The sequence below is a fragment of the Artemia sp. Qi Xiang Cuo genome, chromosome 8 (assembly GCF_049724085.1).
Source record: "Artemia sp. Qi Xiang Cuo chromosome 8, ASM4972408v1, whole genome shotgun sequence".
NCBI lineage: Eukaryota > Metazoa > Arthropoda > Branchiopoda > Anostraca > Artemiidae > Artemia > Artemia sp. Qi Xiang Cuo.
The window spans coordinates 50,363,269-50,386,621 of record NC_142801.1 but is presented as its reverse complement, the minus strand read 5'-3'; the positions used below and the strand labels follow the sequence as shown (position 1 = coordinate 50,386,621).

At 38.2% G+C, this 23,353-nt stretch overlaps 1 protein-coding gene across 1 annotated transcript in view; it reads left to right on the top strand.

Moving 5' to 3' along the window:
- Positions 1-689: 689 nt before the first annotated feature.
- The window catches only part of LOC148949523 (uncharacterized), a 153,676-nt gene continuing 131,012 nt past the window's right edge, over positions 690-23,353 (top strand). Inside the window, exons 1-2 of the mRNA XM_089093536.1 lie at positions 690-772; positions 14,999-15,145. Of these exons, the coding sequence (XP_088949662.1) occupies positions 15,044-15,145 (102 nt within the window). The 5' untranslated portion in view covers positions 690-772; positions 14,999-15,043. The remainder of the gene's footprint in view (positions 773-14,998; positions 15,146-23,353) is intronic.

Sequence of the window (23,353 nt, the reverse complement as noted above, 5' to 3'; positions counted from 1 at the left end):
GATTTATTAAAGTTATAAAAGTAAAAACATTTATATTTTTTCTGATGCAAGCTCGGCGGCGCGCCACCGTTTTTTTTTCGGCGGCGTCTAGCCGCCTTCGCGCGTCTAGCGCGGCTTCGGGGTCTAGCCGTGTCTACATTCGGTATTTTCTGGAAAACTGGGCCGGAAAAGTGCAGTGTAGACTGCTACCTGCCTCCTAGTTTTCCGGCCCAGTTTTCCAGAAAATGCCGAATGTAGACGCGGCTAATAATGGGCCGGCCTGCCAGAAAATGGATAGTGAAGATAGGTTGTTCCGTTTTCTGGCAACTCTAGTAAGCACTAAATTTGAAACAGAAGCCATGCGATTTACCAAAAAAGACAAAGAGGCTTCTCAAAACTCCCAAGTGGTCAAATGAAGAGACTTTCTCAGTAATTGATATTTGGAAGGACAAATTTGATGACCTACAGAAAATAGGACCTAAAGTTCAAACTCATATGGCCGCGTCTACATTCGGCATTTTCTGGAAAACTGGACCGGAAAAGTGCAGTTTGTCCTCCCAGCCTCCCAGTTTTCCGGCCCAGTTTTCCAGAAAATGCCGAATGTACACGCGGCTTTACCGCAATCGTTCGTCCACTGATTCTGAAATCGGTTCCCGAAATCAGCTACGTGTGCCTAGCCCTTTAATGTGGACTTTGCCTATGGAATTATTTGACAGCTGCCCCGCTGTTTTTAAATCATTAGTATCACACTGGATCTTGTCTTTTCAATCTGATTTCAAAATTCTCAGACATGGTAAAATTTTGTTTTACTTTTGGTTAGAGCATGTGAGACCTTCTAATTTGTCAATATTAGCATATTTATAATCTTTAATTGCTAGCAGCTACTCTTTTACCATATAAATGAAGATAGCCTAGGTAGGCTATAAAATCTAGGCTAGGTTTAAGGTTCCAAAATTGTTGAGGTTCATATGAATTTCCTAGTTGAAAAATCAGCATAGGCCTACCATTCAAACTGTCTTTATAATGCTCTGTCAGAGATAATAGTTGCTATCATCATAAGTGCATCCCAGCTCTTTAATGCCTGGGCTAAGGTTATTCATGCAATAGCCTAGTGGAGAAATGGCAGTTTAGCCTTGTCAGTCTTCTGTATGAAACATCATAAGGAAACAGAATCATGCCATTAAATTCCTTTTTGTGTTGTTTTTAAATATCATACCCTAGTTGTTTTTCTGATAGGCCTAGGGCATAATGCCCACCCTCTCCTTATGGTCCCAGATATAGCCTAGGCCTAATCCAAATAATATGTCTCTCTATTGTTTTGCAATTTATGAGAGGCTACATCATATATTCTTTGTTAAATGTTAGCTGATATTCTCTTGCATTCTTCTCCTGGGTATAAAACTCACTGTTGTGTGAGTAATAGGCTAGATTAAATATATGCCTATTCAATATATATATATTACTTGAAATTTCATCACCTACAGCACAAGGAATGCCTGAAAAATCTGAATTTCCCACTTTAACCTACAGGAGAAACACTGGCACCCATAAGCTGAATTCCAGGGGGGGGGGCAAACCTTGTCTAATTGGCCCTTTTAATGCTAAATCATAGAAATCACAGAACAAAAATATAAAAATAAGCCAGCAGCATTCAGCCAGGGGGGGGCCCCCCCTGCCCCCCCAAATGGGCACCCATGAGGAGAAAGCACAGAGACATAATAATGAAGAAGGAACCTTTGGATACAGATGCAAGAAATGCCCTTTTCTCTTCAGTGGAATTATAATTCTCAAGGCCCCTGACACAGAGGACATTCAAAGAAGCTGCAATCATTTACTGATAAACACCATAACAATACAACTTCAATAAAAACTATAAAGTAAGAATTTCACTAGCACTTTCTTTGGTTGCGTATTTACCCTAGGTCAATATCTGGGACCATTAACAGGGGAGGGTATTGTCAGAAAAGTAAATAGTAAATTCAGATAGGAGTATCAATTAGGGAATATAATGCTAATGTTATTGTAGTGCTTCCTTCAAAAATTGTCTTGTCCACCTAAAGTATATTATGCAAAACAATGATAGTATATTTTTTTGCAAGGAAGAAGGCCAGATCTATATAACTTTACAATTTTATGCAAATATTTTAGATCAGAACTAGAAAATGATTTTATTTTTTGAAGTGGCCTTATACAAAAATAAATACATCCAGCACTGAAATTGGGAATGAAAACTTAAAAAATTGACTTTGCTTTATTGGCATTGAGCAAGTGTTTGATCCTGTTCATAGAAGAGCTTTAGCAAAAGGTCTTATCCTTGTATGGTATACCAGACAAATACATTAAAGTGATTAGTGCTATATACAAGAATAACACTGCTGCAGTTAAAGTAGGAAATGAGGTTAGCAGCTGGTTTTGTATTAAATCAGGAGTTAAGCAGTGTTATGCTCTATCCCCCTTTATATGGATCATTTTGATGAACTTTTTCTTAAGGAGCACAGGAAACTTTTAGAGGTTTTGCAAGTTCAGGGTGCTAGAAGAGGTTTTAGGTGCTATAAAATTAATGTTAGGAAGTCTAAGTCACTAAGGCTAAGAATAAAGATGAAAAGGTAACATTGGGTAATGAAAAGATTGATCAGGTGGGTAGCTTCACTTACCTTGGTAGTATTATTAGTAAAGACAATGGGAGCAGTGAAGATGTTAAAAGTAGAATAGCCAAGGCTCAGGGTGTTTTTTCACAGTTAAAAAAGTTTGGAAGATTACAAAGCTAAGTATGCAAACCAAGATTAGAATATTGGAAGGTACAATGATGACAGTGGTCAAATATGGCTCTGAAGCATGGACACTCCAAAAAGCAGATGAAGATATCCTAGATGTTTTCGAGAGAAATTGCCTATGGATTGTTTTAGGTACCCGTCTGACGAACCATATTTCAAACTGTAGGCTGTACAAAAAATGTGGTTCAATCCCGCTTTCTAGGGCTATAACAAGAGAAAGGTTGAGATGGCTAGGGCACTTTCTGCAGATGAAGAATGACAGATTGTCCTTTTTGGCCAACTGTCTAGAGCTAAACAAAAAGTAGGTTGCCCTTGTCTAGGGTCGGAGGATGTCATAAAGAAAGATTTAATGGAAACAGGAACTTCCTGGGAGGGTGTAAAGAGGGAGGTTTTGAATAGATTGGGATAGAGGAGGAGCGTAGCTGTGTTGGCCTCAGGCAGATTGGTGCTGCAGTAAGTTGTTAGTAGTAGTTGTATGGCATTAGGGTTGCCACTACTTTTAGTACTTTCATTTAAAGTGGAACTTTATGAATGCTATCTGTTACACAATACTTTATTAGTACCTGATGAAAATGACACCTTTTATGTCCTTGAAAGATGTGTTTTAAGTTATTTGTAAATCACTTTGCATTATTGCTATCTAATTTTAATTTTACATGACAAGTAAGTTTCCTTCTAGTTCAGCCTTTTCTATATAAACATAAGATTAAAGTAATGATGTATACACATACGTTTCTAATGATGCAAAATGACAGAGTTTCAGAAGCTTCATGAAGTAATTGAGCATACTGTCTCCTTGGGATTAGTTGGAGAGTGAAGTATGTTGACATTACTCATCACCAGACATGCCAATCACATGGTAAGGAATTATATCAGAGATCCAAGCATTTGTTTAGTCATTGAAATGGAGGTCCCTAACTATGGGGGTTAAAAAACCCTGGAAATGGGAATGTATTTTGGAGCCATGTTAGAGCTTTTTCCAATTGACTGAATTAAGAGCTTTAATCATCAAGACAAGCAGACAACTCTCAAAAAAGAGTAGAATTTGCTTGCATGTAATATTGTGTTAAATTTTGAAATAAAGTGACCTGGGAACTGTGAAGGTCCATTGCTTAGTACGCTTGACTGATTGAGTAAGAACTGCTTTGTCAAGTCCCTTCTATGGTCCCTCTTTTCTGCATATTGAGGGGCTGCTTCAGTGGCTCAATGAATGTTGAAGTCCTAAACCTAGAGTGGAGGCAAATGCCATTATCTAAGAAAGAACTACATTGAGGGAAAATGCCAGCTTTACACTGCTGGAACTTGGTATCCACTTTCAAGGATGGTGTTGAGGATCCTGATTTTACTGCTTCATCTCTAATCATGAAGATTATTATGTGTTTACCTCAGCATTTCAGCTGAACGTTTGTCTTCTGTATTGAAGATAGTTAAGACTACTCTGGAATCAATTGCTGCCAGAAACATTATCCATATCACAACAAAGTCACAAATCCAAAAACCTGGAAAGTTTCTCTGTGTCTGATAAGGACTGCAAAGAGATTGAAATCAAAACAATTTGAGTTGGCTGTCCTTTTTTGTTGTCCTAGTTTTGCTTGATCATATTTACACTTATTACCATAATTCAAAGATCTCCATCTACTGCCAACTGAAGTGATGATTATTTACAGGTTCTGTCAGCCCCACAATTGTCCCAACCCTCTGAACTAAAGTAAATCACAGTGACATGTACAGTTTTATAGATATACAAAACACTTAAAAAAGGCTAATATTATTTTGAAAAATTAGATTATTATAAGTATTATAATACTCAAAATGAATGTGTTTGAGGGAATTAAGCTTACATTACCTGAATATAAGATAAATGAAACTTAGGACAACCTGACCCCAGGTTCTTGGGTCGGTAGTGAGTAAAATGTATTGTCCTTGTGTGTGTTAATAAATTACTATTACTATTAAAAGTACATTTGTTTGCTGTTCATTTTTAGACGTTTTTCAACAACATAGAATGGGAGAGTAAAGCTATGTTTACATTTCTTAGTCTATTCTGACTTGAAGGCTAGGCTTAAACTTGTAGCTTCAGCTGTTTTAACTGATCCTGACATAGACATCTATTATGGTTTCAAATAGATAAATAAGCTTGGTCCCACAACATCCTAACATATTTCTAGCACATCTTAAGTCATAAAGGCATAATGGACAAGCATTGGGCATATGGAAGTCCCTAGAAATTGACCATATGACTGGTGGGCCCAGAAAGATATTACCTGTTGAGGTACATTAATAATAATAGTGATTATGGTTTGTTTGCGCAAAGCAAACAAAGGCTGTGACATAACAAAAAAAAAAAAAAAAAACAAATAAAAAAACCACAACAACCAACAAGTAAATACAATTCATTGTCAACCCAGAAAAAGAGCCTTAGGGTTCAGTCCAAGTTGCAGTTGAAAGTTAGGACCTTGTTGCTTCCTAGCCTGATCAATACACTTCCTTCTTTTCCCATGTTCTGAACAATCCTTTTTTATAATTACCAAATGCCACAACTCCCCCTCATCCCTTCTATTCTAAAATAAACCTGTTCCCCCTACAACTCTTTAACCTTTGCGCACAGCTCTAGTGACTGGGTCTTTGCCACCACCTTGTTTAAGGATCACTTAAGTCTCATACTGGCTGACCAGGGTAAGGAACAATACTCCCTCCTTCCACAATTGACCATCTTGAGCCAGTGTGGGGTGTCTTCTGGAAGGACTTTCGCCAGGGTTAAAAAATGGTCAAGACTGTCCCCCCATTCAGTCCAAGGTGTTTCTTGCACTTGCTTCCATCTGTGGGCTAGAAGACCTAATATGAGTTTTTGCTTGTGCTGGAGTTTTTGCAAGAGTGTCTACCAACGTTTTGAGCCACATGATCTAACCACTGAAGGGTTGGAAAAGCCAGTTGATGATAAAGCTGCAGCTGACCAGTCAGCAAACAGAGTCTGGCGTTCTCACCCAAGGCATCTAAATCTACTGCTTTTGCAAGACAGAACCTTTGATACCTTCAGGAACTATTCCCAAAATCGAATTTTAGTTACCAGTCTTCTACTTCTTCCTGACATCAGACCTCAGTCCTACCGCATTAATGACGAATCTACTTACCCAAAGAACCCTTTTGAAACAATTTACCTGAAAACTTTCTGGCTTAAGAGTATTTTCGTATTCCCAAATTTCACACGCATCAAGCATAGCCTAAGCTATTTTAGTAAGAATTGTTTGCTTAAGCATCTGAAGACCTTTAGTCTTGGCTAAGTGGCTTTTAGTCATGGCGTACAGGCCTCCATCTCCTTTCGTTGAGTATATCTCTATCTGTGTTTTTTTTAATTTATCTTTCTATGTTTTATTTACAATCAAAATCAATGAATTTTCCTTTCACTTCCAGAAATATGCTCTCACACCGAACTATTTCTCTTTCCGTCATCCTTCCTTCTTGACCAAACAGTACTAACACTGATTTCTTCATGTTTCGACTCAAATTATTCTTTCTTAAGGTATATGTTCCCTCTGAAACAAGCAGTTTTGCGACACGCCCGCAGCTATAATCTGCACCAAAAGGACAAGATACTTATATCATTGCATTCACTAGTTTTAGATCTGTCTGTTCACCAAGCTAAAAGTATTGTATTATTTCGACTTTTTCTTAAAGAAGGATTTGAACTTGCTTAAAAAATTGGAAAATTGTCCTTTTTTCAGCAAATTTCAACTAATTTGCTACATATTTTTAATCAAAAGATCCTGCAAACCAAATTAAAAATAATGATTTGGTAGATCAATAGAACTGAATCTCAGGTATGGAGAAATAGTAAAAATTTCCTCTTTTGGTGGTTTCTTAAAACCTTAGGAAAGCAGGACAATAACGTACTTGCTTCTTAACTTAACAATCTAATGGAGATGGCTGATCAGTTGTACCATATAATATGGTACAATTGATGCAAGTAACAAAGAGCAGGCTGGTTTTCAGAAAGGATATGGTTGATATCCTTTCTGAAAACCAGCTTGCTCTTTGTTACTTTTATTATTATTCAACCCTGTTTCTAGTCGATTATCCATTGCCTTAGTAAACAGCTTGCCTATCACATTTGTTTGGTGAATGCAATTGTAATTTTCATCTTTATTATGGCCCCCTTTGTTATATTTTTCTACTCTTTTTTACTCAATCCAGTTGATCATTTTACTTAAAACCAACAAGAAAATAGCTCATAAGAGATGCAGTGCCATGGTGCTGCTCCATTTCCAGACAGCCGTCAGTATGCCATCTAAGTCTCAAGAAAACTGTCTGGTTACTCCACACTTCTTTGCCAGCCTGGGGCTCTATCATCTTATAATGACCTTGCTTTAACGAGAAGTCATTTTGGCGACTGACTTGATACTCTTATGTATCTGTAAACAATGCCTTTCTTTATTTCCTGGTGTCTCTGGCTCAGTTCCCACTGGTGCTGGCTTACTTTTCCCTTCCAGCAAACGTTCACTTTTAAAAACAAAAGGTTGTGCTGTCTTTTCTTTCATTTCGGCCTAGGTTTCGTTATTCCCCTCCTACTGCATAGTGTGACAGATTCACACTATGACATTCTTCAATCACAGCCCTCTTACAATCTAACAGGCACTTTTTATCTTAAAACTTTTCTTTTTCGTTGCTATTTTCCCTTTATTGTCAACATCAACCACACCCACAAACACACACCATATATTGCATCACACACTCTGGTTACTACATCTTAACGATAGCCCACTTGCATAGTTCCAAATACTGCTCTATTTCCTTGTGTATACTTTCTGTCAAAATTGCCGAATCAACTATACCTTTATTGGCCTCTTTATTTTCTCACTCTTCAGAGTCTTGCTTATTTTTGCTACATTTTTTTTCTTCAGCTTTTTTAATTTGTTTCTTCTGTGACATCTGGATGGCTATACTAAGGATAACTGGGAGGTGGTTTGACCCCACACAACTCAACACTTCATAATCACTACAGTTTGGCCAAAAAGGTATACTAATCAAACAATAATATAATCGGTAGCACTTGAGAAGATATGTGATCCCCATCCTGCACTGGTATCCAGGATCATTGCTTTTCCTGAGGCGAAAATAATTTCAATGATTTAAAGAGCATAAAAATTGGAACTTGAAATGTTACGACGTTAAAAAAAGACTATTGTATTGACATTTTGACTGACGAATTCAGACAATTCGAATTGGATTTATTAGGAGTTTCAGAAACTCATATCCCAGGGGTAGGAAGCGTGAAATTAGGGGATGTAGAATTTGTTTACTCAGGCAGGAAGGATGGGGTACTTAGACAGGGAGTAGGGCTCATGTTGAATAAGGAAGCTGCTAAGTCTTGTTTAGGCTGGGAAAGTGTTAATAATAGAATACTACTTGCTCATTTTATGACTAAAAAGTTCAGGGTATCAGTTATAGTATTATATGCCCCTGTAGAACCGACTGACAAAGATACTAGTGACTCAGATGAATTTTACTTACAGTTACAGGAGCAAATAGGAACCCAGGTAGAAATATGATGTTTTTACTAGGAGATTTTAACGCCCAGGTCAGTAGAAATAGAGATAGATGGTATCCTAGCCTAGGTAAATTTGGTGTAAGACAAGAAAACAGTAATGGATACAGACTTTTGCAATTTTGTAGGTATAACAATCTAGTTATAACCAATACGGTGTTTGATGATAAAATAGCTCTTAAGTTAACATGGTGTTCACTTGATGGTAAGACAGCAAACCTTATTGATTATGTTATAGTAAACCAAAGACTGGCAGGATCAATACAAGATACTAGAGTATATATAGGAGTGCTGTTATTGATGTTAAAAGTAAAGATAACCATGTAGTAGTGTCAAGGGTTAATTTAAACGTGAAATTTTGGAAGGGTAACTACCTCCTGGGAAGTTATGATGTTGGTAGACTCCAGGATGAGAATTTGAGAGAAACTTTCCAGGAACAGTTGAATACTAAACTTCAGAGTTTAAAATTTGATAATGTGGAAGATGGTTGGAATAATTTTAGAAAAACAATTTGTGAAGTTGCTGAAGGTGTATTAGGGAAGAAGGCTAGAACTGCAGCTAAGAATATTAGTGAAAAAGCTTTATGTTTAATAGAAAGGAGAAAGGACTTGTACAAGAATTATCTGAGTGATAGATCATATGAAAACAAAAGGAATGTAAAGAAAGTGGAGAAATCATTAAAATATGAACTAAGGAGGTGTGAAGTGGATGCCATGGATAAAATTGCCGAGTATCTGGAAGATGCAGCTAGACGGCATAATAGTAAAATATTTACTGGCATGTTAACACATTGAGAGGGAGTAGTCAATCCGAAATTGGCCCAGTTAAAGATAGAAATGGGGCCGCAATTAGAGATAAGGAGAAAACTAAAGAGAGATGGGCCAAACTTTTTGAGAATTTGCTTAACCAAGATAGAGTTCCAGGAAAAGATATAGAGGAAAACGAAAAAGTTTGTGATACCTTGGATGTGAAGGGAGATTTGTTTTGTGAGAAGGAATTAGCAACAGTACTAAAAGGATAAAAAAATAATAAGGCTCCAGGTGGTGATAGGGTGGTAAATGAGTTTCTTAAATATGGTGGCTCGGAGGTTAGAAATAAGTTTCTGAAGATTATGAATATGATCTTTGAAAAAGAGGAAGTACCTAACGATTTTAGGAAAACCTTAATTAAGCCATTTTATAAGAAAGGGGATAAAAGGGAGTGTGGTAATTATCAAGGCATTAGTCTGGTCTCTGGAAGTAGTATATTACTTAGCAATATGATATTTTTTAGACTAAGAGATGTCGTAGAAAAAATTTTAAGAGACGAAGAGTCGGGTTTTAGTAAAGGTAGAGGATGTGTTGACAAAATTTTCACTCTTAGGCTAATAATTGAGAAACGCCTGAGTTTTCAAACACCTTTGGTCCTCAGTTTTATAGATTATGAGCAAGCATTTGATTCAGCTGATAGAAGAGCTTTAGTGAAGGTCTTATCCCTGCATAATATACCAGACAAATACATTAAAGTGATTAATGCTATGTACAAGAATAACATTGCCTTTGGTTAAGGTAGGAAATGAGGTTAGTAGCTGGTCTCGTATTAAATCTGGAGTTAAGCAGGGTTGTATTCTATCCCCCTTTATATGGATTATTTTGATGGACTTTGTTTTAAGGAGCACAGGAAAGGCAATGGGATACCACGGAATCAAATGGGGAGAAAAAAGTCCCATGGACTTTGTTTATGCTGATGATTTAAGCATCCTAGATGAAAGTGTGAGAGAAATGAATGATGTTTTAGAGGTTTTGCGAGTTCAGGGTGCTAGAATAGGTTTGAAAATTAATGTTAAGAAGACTAAGTCAGTTAGACTAGAAATAAGTGAAGATGAAAAGATGACGTTGGGTAATGAAAAGATTGATCAGGTGGGCAGCTTCACTTAGCTTCGTAGTATTATTAGTAAAGATGGTGGGAGCAGTGTAGATGTTAAAAGTAGAATAGCCAAGGCTCAGGGTGTTTTTTCACAGTTAAAAAAAGTTTGGAAGAATTCGAAGATAAGTTTTCAAACCAAGATTAGAATATTAGAAGCTACAGTGATGACAGTGGTCAAATATGGCTCTGAAGCATGGATGCTCCGAAAAGCGGATGAAGATTTGCTAGACGTTTTCCAGAGAAATTGCTTAAGGATTGTTCCAGGTACCCGGCTGACTGACCGTATTTCAAACAATAGGCTATACGAAAAATGTGGTTCAATACCTCTCTCTAGGGCTATAATGAAAGAAATGTTGAGGTGGCTAGGGCACACTGTGCGGATGAAGGATGACAGATTGCCGAAGATTGTTCTTTTCAGCCAACCGTCAAAGGCTAAACGGAAAGCAGGTCGTCCCCGTCTGGGGTGGGAGGACGTCATAAAAAAAAATTTAAAGGAAATTGGAACTTCTTGGGCGGGTGTAAAAAGGGAGGCTTTGAATAGATTGGGGTGGAGGAGGAGCGCGCTTAGTTGTGCTGGCCTCAGGCGGCTTGGTGCTGCGGTGAGTTGTTAGTTAGTTAGTTAGTAGCACTAGGGGACTTCAGAAAACATTTTAAAATTCCTTTCATAGTCCATAGTCATAGTCCCTATCCTTCTATTTTCAATCACCATAATTTCATTCCACGAACAATCGTAACAATAGCAACTACCCCCTATTGTCTTTTATCCCATTTTCCTTGCATTTCTTTTTACCAATTTCCATATTTTCATACAAATGATCGGCTGTCAGAAATTCCTTAGATTCATGACTTTTCCAGTTTTCTAATGAGCGAATAGAGCACTCAACTGCTACTCCCGCATATTCGTTGAAGTCACCTGCAATAAAGAAATATGTATCCTCTCTCGCGTAGCAGCTAGGCTCTGGAGGCAAATAATAAAACACATGAAAATATTGTCATCTTCCCTAACACAAAATTGGCCCATATCATATTTTTTTCAATTTACTCTTAGAACGTACAACTGAATAGGAATCATTTCCTCTATTTAACGCAGCCACTTTCTTTATGCTCTTCCATTTTTAGATGCTTTTTTTACATGCGGAAAACAGCTCTAGGAATCTAGACGAACATATTAACCATTTTAAGTTTCTGCTAAGCCTTTAATATCCCACTGTCCAGGTCTCATAAGTTTATTGCTGTTTAGTTTCACTATAACTTTGCACATTCCAAAAACCACGCCTTGATAAATATTCAGCTCACGACCCCCTCTATCCTTTTCCTTACTCCCATCTTCCCTTAGTGAGAAACATTGTGGCTACCGTACATGGACTTTTCTTTATTCTCTGAGTCACCTCCACTCCACCGTGGGTTACAACTGGGGTTCCCACGGCGGAATCCGGTTCAAGGTCAACCCCTTGTATCTTTTGGACTGATTGACATGTTTGACATCTACAGTAGCTCTGCTTGAAAGAGTGAGCCTTCGGGGACCCCTTCAGTTTCATTTCCTCAGATTCGGAAATCACTGTCACGCCTGATACGTGGCTCATATCTGAGTCACTGTTACTTCTGTCACCCATTGCTAAGGGATTAATTTCGCGTATAATCCGTGGCCGAAATCTCCTTCCCCTCTTTTACTGTTTGACACGTATCGTATGCAAAATCTGATTTTTGATATTCAACCTTAGACCTCGCAGGAAAGCATCCAACCTACCATTGTTTACGTCCCTTTCAAAAACCAATTTCAACTTCTTTCTTGCTTTAAGTTTGGCGATTGTATAGTCTTGTGCTATTTTCAGGATGAAACTCCTAAGAACTTAACCGTGAAGCTTTTTCTAAGCGAATTTTATTCAAACTGTTAGGCGTAATCACTTACTAATCTAGCTTTTAACTTTAGAGACGCAAATTTCTGTGCATAAAATTCTCCAAACTTATCCCCTTTTTTCCAAAATTCAATCTAAAATATATCACAAAATCTGTGTAAATGCCCCTGGTTTAGACCTTTGAGTTTTTCTCTGCCGAACCCCCAATTGCTTGGGTCTTCTCCCATCCTCCCCATCTTGCAGGTTTTGTAAGGTGAAGATCAAAGCTGTTGACCAGTCACTACCAGTTTGAATGTAATATGCTGTCTCAACAGCAGGAGTTACTTAAAAAGAAGGTGCTAAAGCCGTCAGTGCTACTAGAAAATTCCTGGTGGCGGGGGGGGGGTAACTACTACCAGAAGTTGTGTTTTTACAAAGATTTAAATGGGAGCATTTCTCATTCTCCTATTTTTGTGCATCTTTCAGTTTTCCTTTTTCCCCGGGGCTTTCCCTCTCCCCCGCCCCACCCTTGCCGGTATCCATCGCGATACCTCAAGTCAGTTAAGCTGTCACCTTTTTGTAGATCATACACTGCACTTGTAGATCATACTCGTACAAAAACATTTGGGATATTACCACTTTCATTTTCAAGTACCTGGAACAAAAATAGCTCCAAAAGCGCATCTAGAGATATAGAATCAACTCCATTATAACAAATCTAAAAACGAAGAGGGCTGAATAGTTGTTACTAGGAAGCCCATAACTTCTAACAGACGAAGAAGAGCCACAATGTAACCGATTTCAGACACAGATGGGAAAGAAAAATGAAAAATATTTGCTGTGTGACAACCCGAAGAGGAATGTACGGGAATGATGTGTGTGCAACACGCAGAAAACCTTTTGGAAGGTTGTACTTTAGTTGAAGCAGTACTTTGATGGCTTTGTTTATGCTTACTTGTACTTGTAGCAGGACTCAAGCATCTCCGATCTCCCTGGCGTCCAGTAGCTTCGTCATTGTAGTAAGCCAAGAGTCTCTGTCGTTAGCGGCTTAATCAGATCGAGCTAGGACTTCTCCCATCTTCGTTTAGACTTCTTGAAGCCACAGATTGGGTCTAGGTCAGTCTTGATGCAGGCGAGCCACGTTCTATTTTTTCCCCCATGTCGCTTTTTCCATCTCGATAGAGGTGTACATCTGAGGGCTTTATTGACAAAGGTGTGGTGTGGGCGGCGAAGTGTATGGCCGAGCCGTGGGAGTCTTTTTGTTTTAATTATACTGACCAACTGATAATATTGATAGCATATTTTGTGGAATTTAATGTTGCTTGAAAAGTCACAAGTCTTGGTATCAATTATTTTCCTTAAACATGAAATGCCAAATATGCTGGGGATTTGAGTTTTGGTTACCTTTATAGTCTATGTCTCGTAGCTGTATAATAAGACAGACCGAACAAGGGCCTGGCAAATCCTCATTCTTGTCTTCAGACGAACATTTTTCTGGTTCCATAGAGAGTGATTTACCTGGGTGAAGACTCCAGTTGCTGAAGCAATTCTTGACTGTATTTATGATGTGCATCCTCCTATTGGGTCTACCGAGAGCCTAAGTACTTAAATTCATTTATCTCGTCTATGGGTGACTGTTTTAGTAAAATTGGGGGGTCTTGCGATGATATACCGGACGCCATGACTTTTGTCTTCAGGGAGCTTATTTTCAGGCCGACCAGAGAGGATTCTTCAGCTACCTTAGATAGCATAGATTGGGTTTCTGGACGAGATTCAGCTAACAAGCAACTATCGTCGGCGTAGTCCAGATCGGTGATCACAAAATTGGGACTTACTCAACGCCTGAAAAAGTCGTCATTGCTCTGGTCATAATCCAGTCGATCACGAAATTAAATAAGCCGGGAGACAATATACATCCCGTCTGGAAAACAACAAAATCAATTTGGAACATCAAGAAGAGTTCTCCACCGATCTGAATTTGGGCTCACGTGTGCTGGTAGTATGCTTGGATAAGTCTGACTATCTTGCCTGGTGCTCCATCCTCTGTCATTGCCTTCCAGATTCCATCCCTTAGAACAGAATCAAAAGCTTTAATAAAATCTATGAATAGAGACACTGTTGGTTTCTGGTGTTTTGCCCTGTTCCCATGCCTGGGCGAAATCCCGCTTGATTGGGCCTTGTCTTTGCGTTGTGCTAGATACGAAAACGATTATGTAGCACTATGGCAAATATCTTTGCAGCAATGCATATAAGAGTTAAAAAATAGAACTAAAATTACAGTTTTGTAAAAATCTGCCCTCCTCCTTGCCCCACGTTAAGTGATGATTTAGTTCACACACATTAAATGATAAGATAGAATCAAAACGATGAATGATGTAAGATGCATTTGCGAGTGTTTGGGATATTTCTCCCACCTTTTAGGTGCGTTTTGCTTGTATATTTTAGTGTTTTTTGTATTTTTAAGATGTAAATGGTTGTGTAAATTCCCACTTATCCAGTTCAAACAATCACACCAAACCAAGGGTCTTAGAAGATAGGGAGAGGGCTCGTTGGACAAAAATTTATAGTTTAAGTGCCTTTTTAAGTAACCAATACTAGGACACTACTAAACCTACTAAACACTCCTAACCTTGCCTCCGTATTTTGTTTTACCGAGTTAATCAATTTGCCAGGTAGTCACTAGAAATATCCAAGCTGGATGCCCTGCTAGACGAATATATTAAGTTATATGTATTCCTTTACTCCATTCCATTTAAAGTTTCTATTATCACCTTATCTTATTCACCTTAATTATGTATAAAAAAATCTTGTAGATTAGTTATCTATCCAACGAAATTGTTATTTAGTAGTTCAGTAAATTTTTTATGCTGTTATCAGTAGCCGAGTTAATTCATCTAATTGTTGGCAAACGTTTGCGGATAAACTAGGAAGTTATATTAGCGCTTTGATTTTTATAATTGTAGTTTGGATATCTTCAATATAAGTGTTGAATACTAATTAAGTGACCAATGAATTCCGAGCTTGATTGTTGCAAGGAGAGGAGTTGTAAATGCCAAACAAGGAATGAACAGATCCTGTGTGAAAATGAACTGGAAGCAAAACGGAAAAAGGTAATAACATTATCTATTCCTCATTGTGTTCAGGGGTGGATCCAGGATTTTTTTTTAGGGGGGGGGGCAAAATAGGTTGATCCGATAAAGGCGTTAGGAGCAAGTTTAATTAACAGAATTTTACGTTGATTAAGTAAATTACACTACTTTAGACTACGTTAGGGGGGCGTCCCCTCGCCCCCTGGACCCGCCACTGATTGTGTTTGCTTCAGTTTACGGATCTAGGAAAAGTTGGGAAGTTGAAAATAGTATTCAACCAAGCTGGAGGTGATTTATTGCTTTATCTGACTACTATGTGATAAGTGCTAAAAGTAGGGGCGCGATAGGGAACCTTAGCTTCACTCCGAGCTTAATATATTTCATCTAAAAGATCAACAATAAATTGTGTCAGTAAGTCTAATACCCCCTCCCCACACACAAAGAACGGAATTGGCATCATTTTGAAATTTAAAATTTGTCCAACCCTCAAGTCCGGCACAGAATCAGAAATGTTTTCAGGGGGAGGATGGCAAAAAAAACAACTTTCATTTGATGTTTTGAATAAGAAGTGCCCATAAATTCAAGAAAATTTATGTTTTAGGGAGGAGGCCAGGTTTTGAGGTCCCCTACCCCTGGATGCGTCTGTGGCTTTAGCTTATAAAGTATTGTTTAGAGTTGCAATAACCTCGACGTACGGGTTTTTAGTCCCAGCCGTTCTTGAAAGTCATGTCTCTTCACAAAGGCGCATGTGTCCCTTCTGCAGACCTAGTGATCCTCTAGGATTACTAGAGGTATAAATGTGACATTTGAAATCTATCTTTGGAACCTGTGATCGGCTCTTATGCCGGATATTACTAAGCAATTGGAATTCTTGCAGTCAGACTAAGGGTTGTTTAATGGACAAAGAAGTTGTGTAATAGTTTTGCGCTTCCGATGATCCTGGAATAGCACATTATACCAATCTCAAATTAGCCGGAGTTTTGAGAAGAAACCAATAATGCTAGAACGCAAAATGTTATTCCATAATTTTTTTTTTGGGGGGGGGGGGATGACAGAGGCTGAGAGCTTACCATGTCATCCAATGGCCTCTTCCACCATTGGGTATATTTTTTGGGGTTCTAGGCCCCCCGGCGATCACCCCCTGGGAAAATACCCCCCCCCCCCCCGTGGAAAATAGGCTTTCCAAATTTGAGAATTTTATTTCAGTTTTTTTTCCGTAGGGGGAAGGAATTTTGACACTTGTGTATTATGCGCCGCTCACTCAAGTTTACGCAATGTAAAATTCGAGAATACACCATCGTTAGTTTCTTCGTTTCTTTAGAAATAAATTTGGGCTATAGATTTGCATATTAGGGGGGGGGGGTAAAGTATAGTGGATCTGCATGCAAAATGTGTTCGATACAATTATTCTGCATATTATATAGATATATAGATACGTGTATTATACAGCCAAACTATGCGGCTACGAAAGCTTTAAAATCAAACGCACTAAAGGCACACATAGAATAAATTTTTACTAGCAATCATCAAAGAACCCTTAAATGAAACACCATAGTCGCCTTTTAGTATTACCTGAGTGATTGGAAAATCAGCTGTTGAAAAAAAAAACTTACCACTTAAATAAAACATTACATTTACTTTATACTGGGATTTTTTTTGTTTATTTACCTTTTTTTATTATTTTTTTTTAGTTAACAAAACTTTCAGATACCTCTCTATTCTTCTGTAATGTTTTAGTGGCCATAACTAGAAAGAATTGTTTTCTGAATTCAAACTGTCCAAATACTTTACCACTCCCCTCCCCTCTTATCTCCCCTCAGATATATAGCCCAAATTATATATTTCCCATATATTCATTCTGTCACTTGTCTTTGCCTTGTCTCGTGCTAAACTGAAAAAAACTAACGAAGAAACCGGTTTTTTCTCAAGTTTTACACAGCGTAAACTTGAGTGAGGTGCCCACAATACAAAAGTACCAAAACTCCTTTCCCCTACGGAAATTAAAAAAATAAACTCGAATAAAATTCTCAAATTTGGAAAGCCTTCTTTTCCACGGGGGAGGGATATTTTCCGGGGGATAAACGCCGGCCACCCTTTTTTGGTAGTCTGTTTCGTTACGTATCCAGTATTAGTCTAGTAAAAATGTGGTTTAACCTCAAACAAATTGCTATACAAATGATTCTTTCACTATCCGACTAAAAAATGTGTGCTGATTCCAAATCCCAAAAGTTTGCCGATCTAGCTCTTTCATAAATTTGAGTTTTTTTTAGGTTGAGGTTGAGGGTAAAATTTCTAATGTTAAGAATGCCGTCCTGAAAAGTCAATTCCGAATTTAGGAAGTGTTTTAGGGGTTTGATTTAACATCCCTAATGCATCAGAAAATTAAAGCAACTTGGATTGAGGGTGGAGAGGGTGAGGTAGTCTCTGAGGCAAGTTTGAGCACATAAAAGTCTGACTTTTTCAAAAATCGTCATCGTCCATGAGTTTCGAAGGATCTTCGCGTCTCCGATTTTTTGTCTGAAAATTCTACATTCTAAGTAATGCTGGTAAAGGTTTGCGGTAAATACAGAAGTAGATTTGAGGTAAAAGGATGAACGAAAAATCTGATTTGGTCCATTGAAACTGGAGTAATTCCTGAAACTTTTAACACAACCGCTAAAGTCATCATGTAAACTGCTAAATTATTTATGGTGTCTGAGTGATATTTTTAATTTTTTAATTCAAACTAGAAAAATACCTGAAAATTTTTCAATTAGTTTTCTGGTAAAGGTTTTATGCTGATGCTGGTAAAAGTTTACAGTAGATACAGAGGTAGATTTGAGGCACAATAATCAACAAAATCTGATTTGTCAATTGAAACTAGAATAATTCTTTGAAATTTTTACAGAACCGCTAAAGTCATTATGTAATCTGCCAAAAAAATTAATGGTATCTGAGTAATAATCTTAATTCTTTAATTCAAACTGGAAAAAATGCCTAAAAGTTTTAAAATTAGTTCGGTTTTCCTTTCGCTTAAAGTGACTCGTTACGTCACTTTATGGGGTGGAATTCTAGTCTAGAATGATGATTTGTTTAATCTGTAAGAAAGAAATACTTGAAGCGAACGGGAAATTAGCTGTGGCTGAAGTAGGAGCGAGAACCATAAACGAATCAAGTAAAAAGCGAAAACGAACTGATGTGACGACTGGTGTGGGGGATTGTTTTCACAAGTCATGCCGAAGTTCTTATACAAATACAAGGGCCATTGATTAGGACTTGCGATTCTTAGTCAAGCAAAATGAGTCCCACAGGAGGAGTTCAAATCACCTGATCGAACAAATCTATTTCAATCAATCAATCAATCATTTTATTAATACTAAAACACTATTACAAACGTAAAAAAGTTATTCGGCCCAAGACGCTTGGCTTTTTTTGGGCCATACAACACAATAATAAAGCGCTAAAAGAACCACAAATAATACTTTAAATCAAACAATACATATGAAATAAAGATGAAGGAGAATAAATACTAGCTTCTTGAGCCTTGGGATTTCAAAACCGATTGTTTATTTTGTTCGAGCAGAGTGGTTTTTGAGAAGACTCACAAGAAGGAAAACAGGTTTCACGTCCACACAACAGAGTTTGGTGAGACACTGGTGGGACTTTGTCAAAAGCGAAATGACCACTGGCCTGAGAAAGTTCACGGCCGAATTCTAGCAACAAATTTGGATCTGCATACAGCAGATGTTGTATACCACAAAACATGTTACTGCAACCTTGCATCTGGCAAGAGCCTCCCTTTGAAACTAGGAAATCCGACTGACAGACTCGAAAAAAGAGAGGTAGGAAAATAAACATCAAAAGCAAGCATTTGAAGAGGTGATATGGTTCTTGGAAGCGAATAATGACGAAAAGTTAACAGTTCGTGATTTGGTCAACATGATGAGTGAGTTTCTCGGTGATTAGGAAGAGCCTGTGTATAGCCAATTTTACATGAAGAAGCTCGTCTAGGAGAGGTTTGGTGCTGGAGTAGTGATTGCCGAGACCGATGGTAAGGCCAGTATCGTCACATTAAGGCCCGCGGCTCATACTATAATGCGAATTTTTTTAACAAGCAGGCAATCATCAGCATGTTGTCCGGCTACCTTAATGATGCGGGATGTAAAGTATACCAGTCGCTAGCCGATGCTGACTTGCTGGTTGTGATGACTGCGGTCGAGTCGGCAGAACGCCGACCCACTGTCTTAGTAGGAGGAGATGCGGACTTTCTGGTCCTTTTATTGTACCACATGAAGCGAGACTGTAAACCCATATTTTTCCATTCCGAGTCAAAGTCACGGAAAATTGGATGCCGTCTATGAAACATGTCGGCAGCTAAACTGAAACTTGGTAACACCATTTGCAACCAAATTCTTTTCCTCCATGCCTTTCTCGGATGCGATTCGACTTCGCGAATTTATGGCATAGGAAATTCTACACCCTTGAACCACGCAAAAGATAAGACACACTTCCACGATATTGCCGGACTATTCGTAGATTCAGCTTCTACAGAAGACGACATTAGAAAAGCTGTAGAGAAGGCCATGCTTGTCTCATTTAAGGCTGCTGAAAATGAAACAAGTCTTGATACGAAATAAGTCCGCTACAGGAAATTCCTCGAAAAAGTTGGCAGTTCTGGGAAGTATGTAGGGACAAAAACGCTCCCACATACAAGCGATGTTTGCCAGTATCATTCGCTTCGAGCCTACTTCCAAGTACAAGCGTGGAAAAATGTTGAGTGTCGACTGGATCCTTTGAAGTATGGCTGGGTTGTGAGGAAAGGGAATTACGACTTGTGCATTCAGATAGATCACCGGCACCCCCTTCCCTTCTCTCAGTGTTTCACTGTAATTGCAAGAGTGGGTGTTCGACGCTGTGATGTTCTTGCAAAAAGCATGTCTAAAAACCCAATGTAGCTTACAAAAATATCTTTTAGGTGATGAAACTAAAGATGTCACAAGGATTTTTTGTTAAAATACGACAAAGATTTTACTTCCTACCCTCCTTAAAATTCCTACGAGATGTGGGGAAATTGTCACAAAACTATAAGAGTCCTGATTATTTTATCACGTGTAACTTTGAGAATTTGCTCTTAATGAAGTAAAAAAAAACTAAATTTCTCATTAGGCGGGTTTTTCGGTTTTCGCTTCCTAAGGGGGATTGGAGGGGAGCATATAAGAGGAGCAGTGAACCTCCGACCAAGTATTTTCGACTATGGAGATTATCATGATAATCTCCATCCTTTCCAGTACTGAAGGTGCTCCTCAACCTTTCCAGTACTGAAGGTGCTCCCCGACCTTTCCAGTACTGAAGGTGCCATATGACATTTCAAGATAGTAGATTCTTTTAAGAGGCACGTAGAGAGATAGTAGCTTTTAAATGACCCATTCAAGATCTTGAATGTCTTAATGAACTATAATAAAGACAAAACTCACAGCAGCATTCACGTAATGCTTTAGATCAATTTTTTCAGCGGCCTCAAAACCTCCTGTTTGAGGATTTAAACCGGGATAAATCGACTTGGAATTCGTATTCCTCGCCTTTTTGATCCTCATTGGCCAAAAATTGATGCTATGTGGCACAAATTTGGAGAAAACACCACTTGGTTGTGGTTTGTAAAGATGGGGACTAAAGCCCCTCTGTTTAGAGTTTTAGATCATGAATAATAGGGTCTACTAGAATTTCCATTCCCGGCATTTTGGCCATCATTAAACAAAAAATTAATGTTTTGTGGCATAAATGGTAGAAAACGCCACTTTTCTGGGGTTTGTCAAGATGGGGGGGATCGTAACTTCCTGTTTAGTTTTACACTGTGAACATTCGATCTTAATATTTTTATTCTCTTGCATTTTGACCCTCTGGGCCAAAATTAATGATTTATGACACAAAGTAGCAGGAAACGCCACCTCGCTATGGTTTGTCAAGATAGAGAGCCGAGAAAATCGTTTTTGTGTCGTAGAATTTCCATTTTCTGGAATGCTGATCCTCTTCGGGCCATAATTTGATAGCAAGAGATGGCAGAAAACGCAACTTTGCGTTCTTCTTATTCTAGCAACGGCTTCTCTGCGAGAATAGGACCTCCCTCAGTAAAGAGCTTTGTGGGTATATGCTTGGAATCAAACACTTCTTGCCTTTCGACTGCTTTTTAGCCAGTTAGACTTAACAAAAATTAACGAATCACTTCTGTTTCTTTAGAATATTCTCTTTGTAAAAGTTTCGTTGAATTCTAATATTATTTTAGCCAGCGGTGTCATTTGGAGGGGGGTATTTGTCTCCCTAGATTTTGGAATTTTTTTTTATTTAGTCTCATTGTAAATCTATTTTTTGGCATTCTCATTGAGAAAATTAAGAAAAGGCAAATTTGTTCCCTACACCCTTTGATTTTAAGAAATAAATATTGCCCTCCCGTTCCTACATTTTCATGAATTAACGCTGCTAACTGTAGCATATTTTTATGTCTTTAAATATTAATTTGTCAAAATAGTCGCCTCATTTTTTGGTTCTTTTTAAACGCTAACGTCAATCTCACTTACAAATTGGAATGGAAAATCTGCCCTTCATCCGGTGCTTGGACATCCTGCCCAGAGATTTTTACCCGGATGAGAAGGAAAGGAAGCAGCTAAAATATCAAAGTTGACTTCTTTACAGTTATCTTTAGGCATGACACTGCTATACTAAGTTTCTCGTGATATAAATTTCTGGTGTATACGAACAAATGGTTTATTTTCAGTTGTTTTCTAACCACGGATCTACATGGAATTCATAGGGGAGCTAGAAAGTAAATCAATTCTTACAGACTAAAGTTAGTTAATGAATAACAAATAATTTATTTACGATGCATTAGCACTAGGTCGTATCACAAAACCAGGATAGTCGGACGTTTTGGGAAATTCGATGTATTTAGGAAAATTATTATGCATTGTTTCTTAGTGCAACATAACTACCTGTACACTGTATCAAATAGTTCGTTGTAACAAAAAGTAAGTAAGGAGTGACCCGGCTCAATAGTAACCGAAAGCTAAAGTAGAATTTTACCCTGATTTCAAATATATAGGCTTCATTAAGTTTAGTCTTACCTATTAAAGGTTACGAGCCTGAGAAAATGTGCCTTACTTTCGAAAAAAAAGGGAAAACACCCGCTAAAACTCATAGGATCGCAATGGAAATCACACGGTCAGATTCAGCGTATCAGAGAACCTTACCGTAGAAGTTTCAAGCTCCTATCTGCAAAGTGCGAAATTTTGTATTTTTTGCCAGAAGAAATATCACGGATGCCTGTTTGTTTTTTTTATTTTTTTTTTCCAGGGGTGATCGTATCGACCCAGTGGTCCTAGAATATTGGGAGAGGAATCATTCGAACGGAAATTAAAAGTTTTAGTGCTCTTTTTAAGTGACCAACAAATTGGAGGGCAACTAGCCCTCCCCCCACGCCTCTTTTTCTCAAAATCGTCTGACCAAAATTTTGAGATAGCCATTTTGTTCAGCATAGTTGAAAGGGCGAATAACTATTTCTTTGGAGATATTATGACCCTTCCCCCACAACCCTGGGGAAAGGTCTTTAAGTTAAAAAATTTGCCCATTAGTATGCATACATTTTTTGGGTGGGGGGAGCGAATTTTCTGCTTGTGGTATTTTTTACGGGGATAATTTTCCATGGGGACGGAAGTTTCCAGGAAGTGAATTCTTCAGGGGAATTTTACACTGAGGGAATTTGCCAGAATTCCTATACTAAAGTCGTTTAATGTCTTGCTTTCTCTTTGTCGACTCAATTTTATACGGGGAGGTGTTAAGGGTAATTGCCCGAGGTAAATTTTCACCAGGGTTGAATTGTATAGAGAATAATCCCGTGGGGAGAAGAAATTTTACGGCATTATATAAAAAAAACGATCAGAAATCATAGGCAGCGCAGTAGCGCTGCCTAAGTAAAGAACGATGTTGGCACAATGTATTGTTGTTTTTTTTTAGACCAGGGCACTACATATCGAAGGAGTTGCCGTAGAAACTTCGAAAAGGGCTCATTCGATTAGAAATTGAAATGGCTAGTGCCATTTTTAATAGTCAAAAGTGATTGGAAGGCAGCTAACACCCCTTCCACGCCCACCATTTCCCAAAACACTTCGATTCAAAATTTTGAGATAGCCATTTTGTTCAACTTAGTTGATTTCCAGAGAAATTATGTTTTTGAGGGGGACACTTTCCCCACAGGCCTCA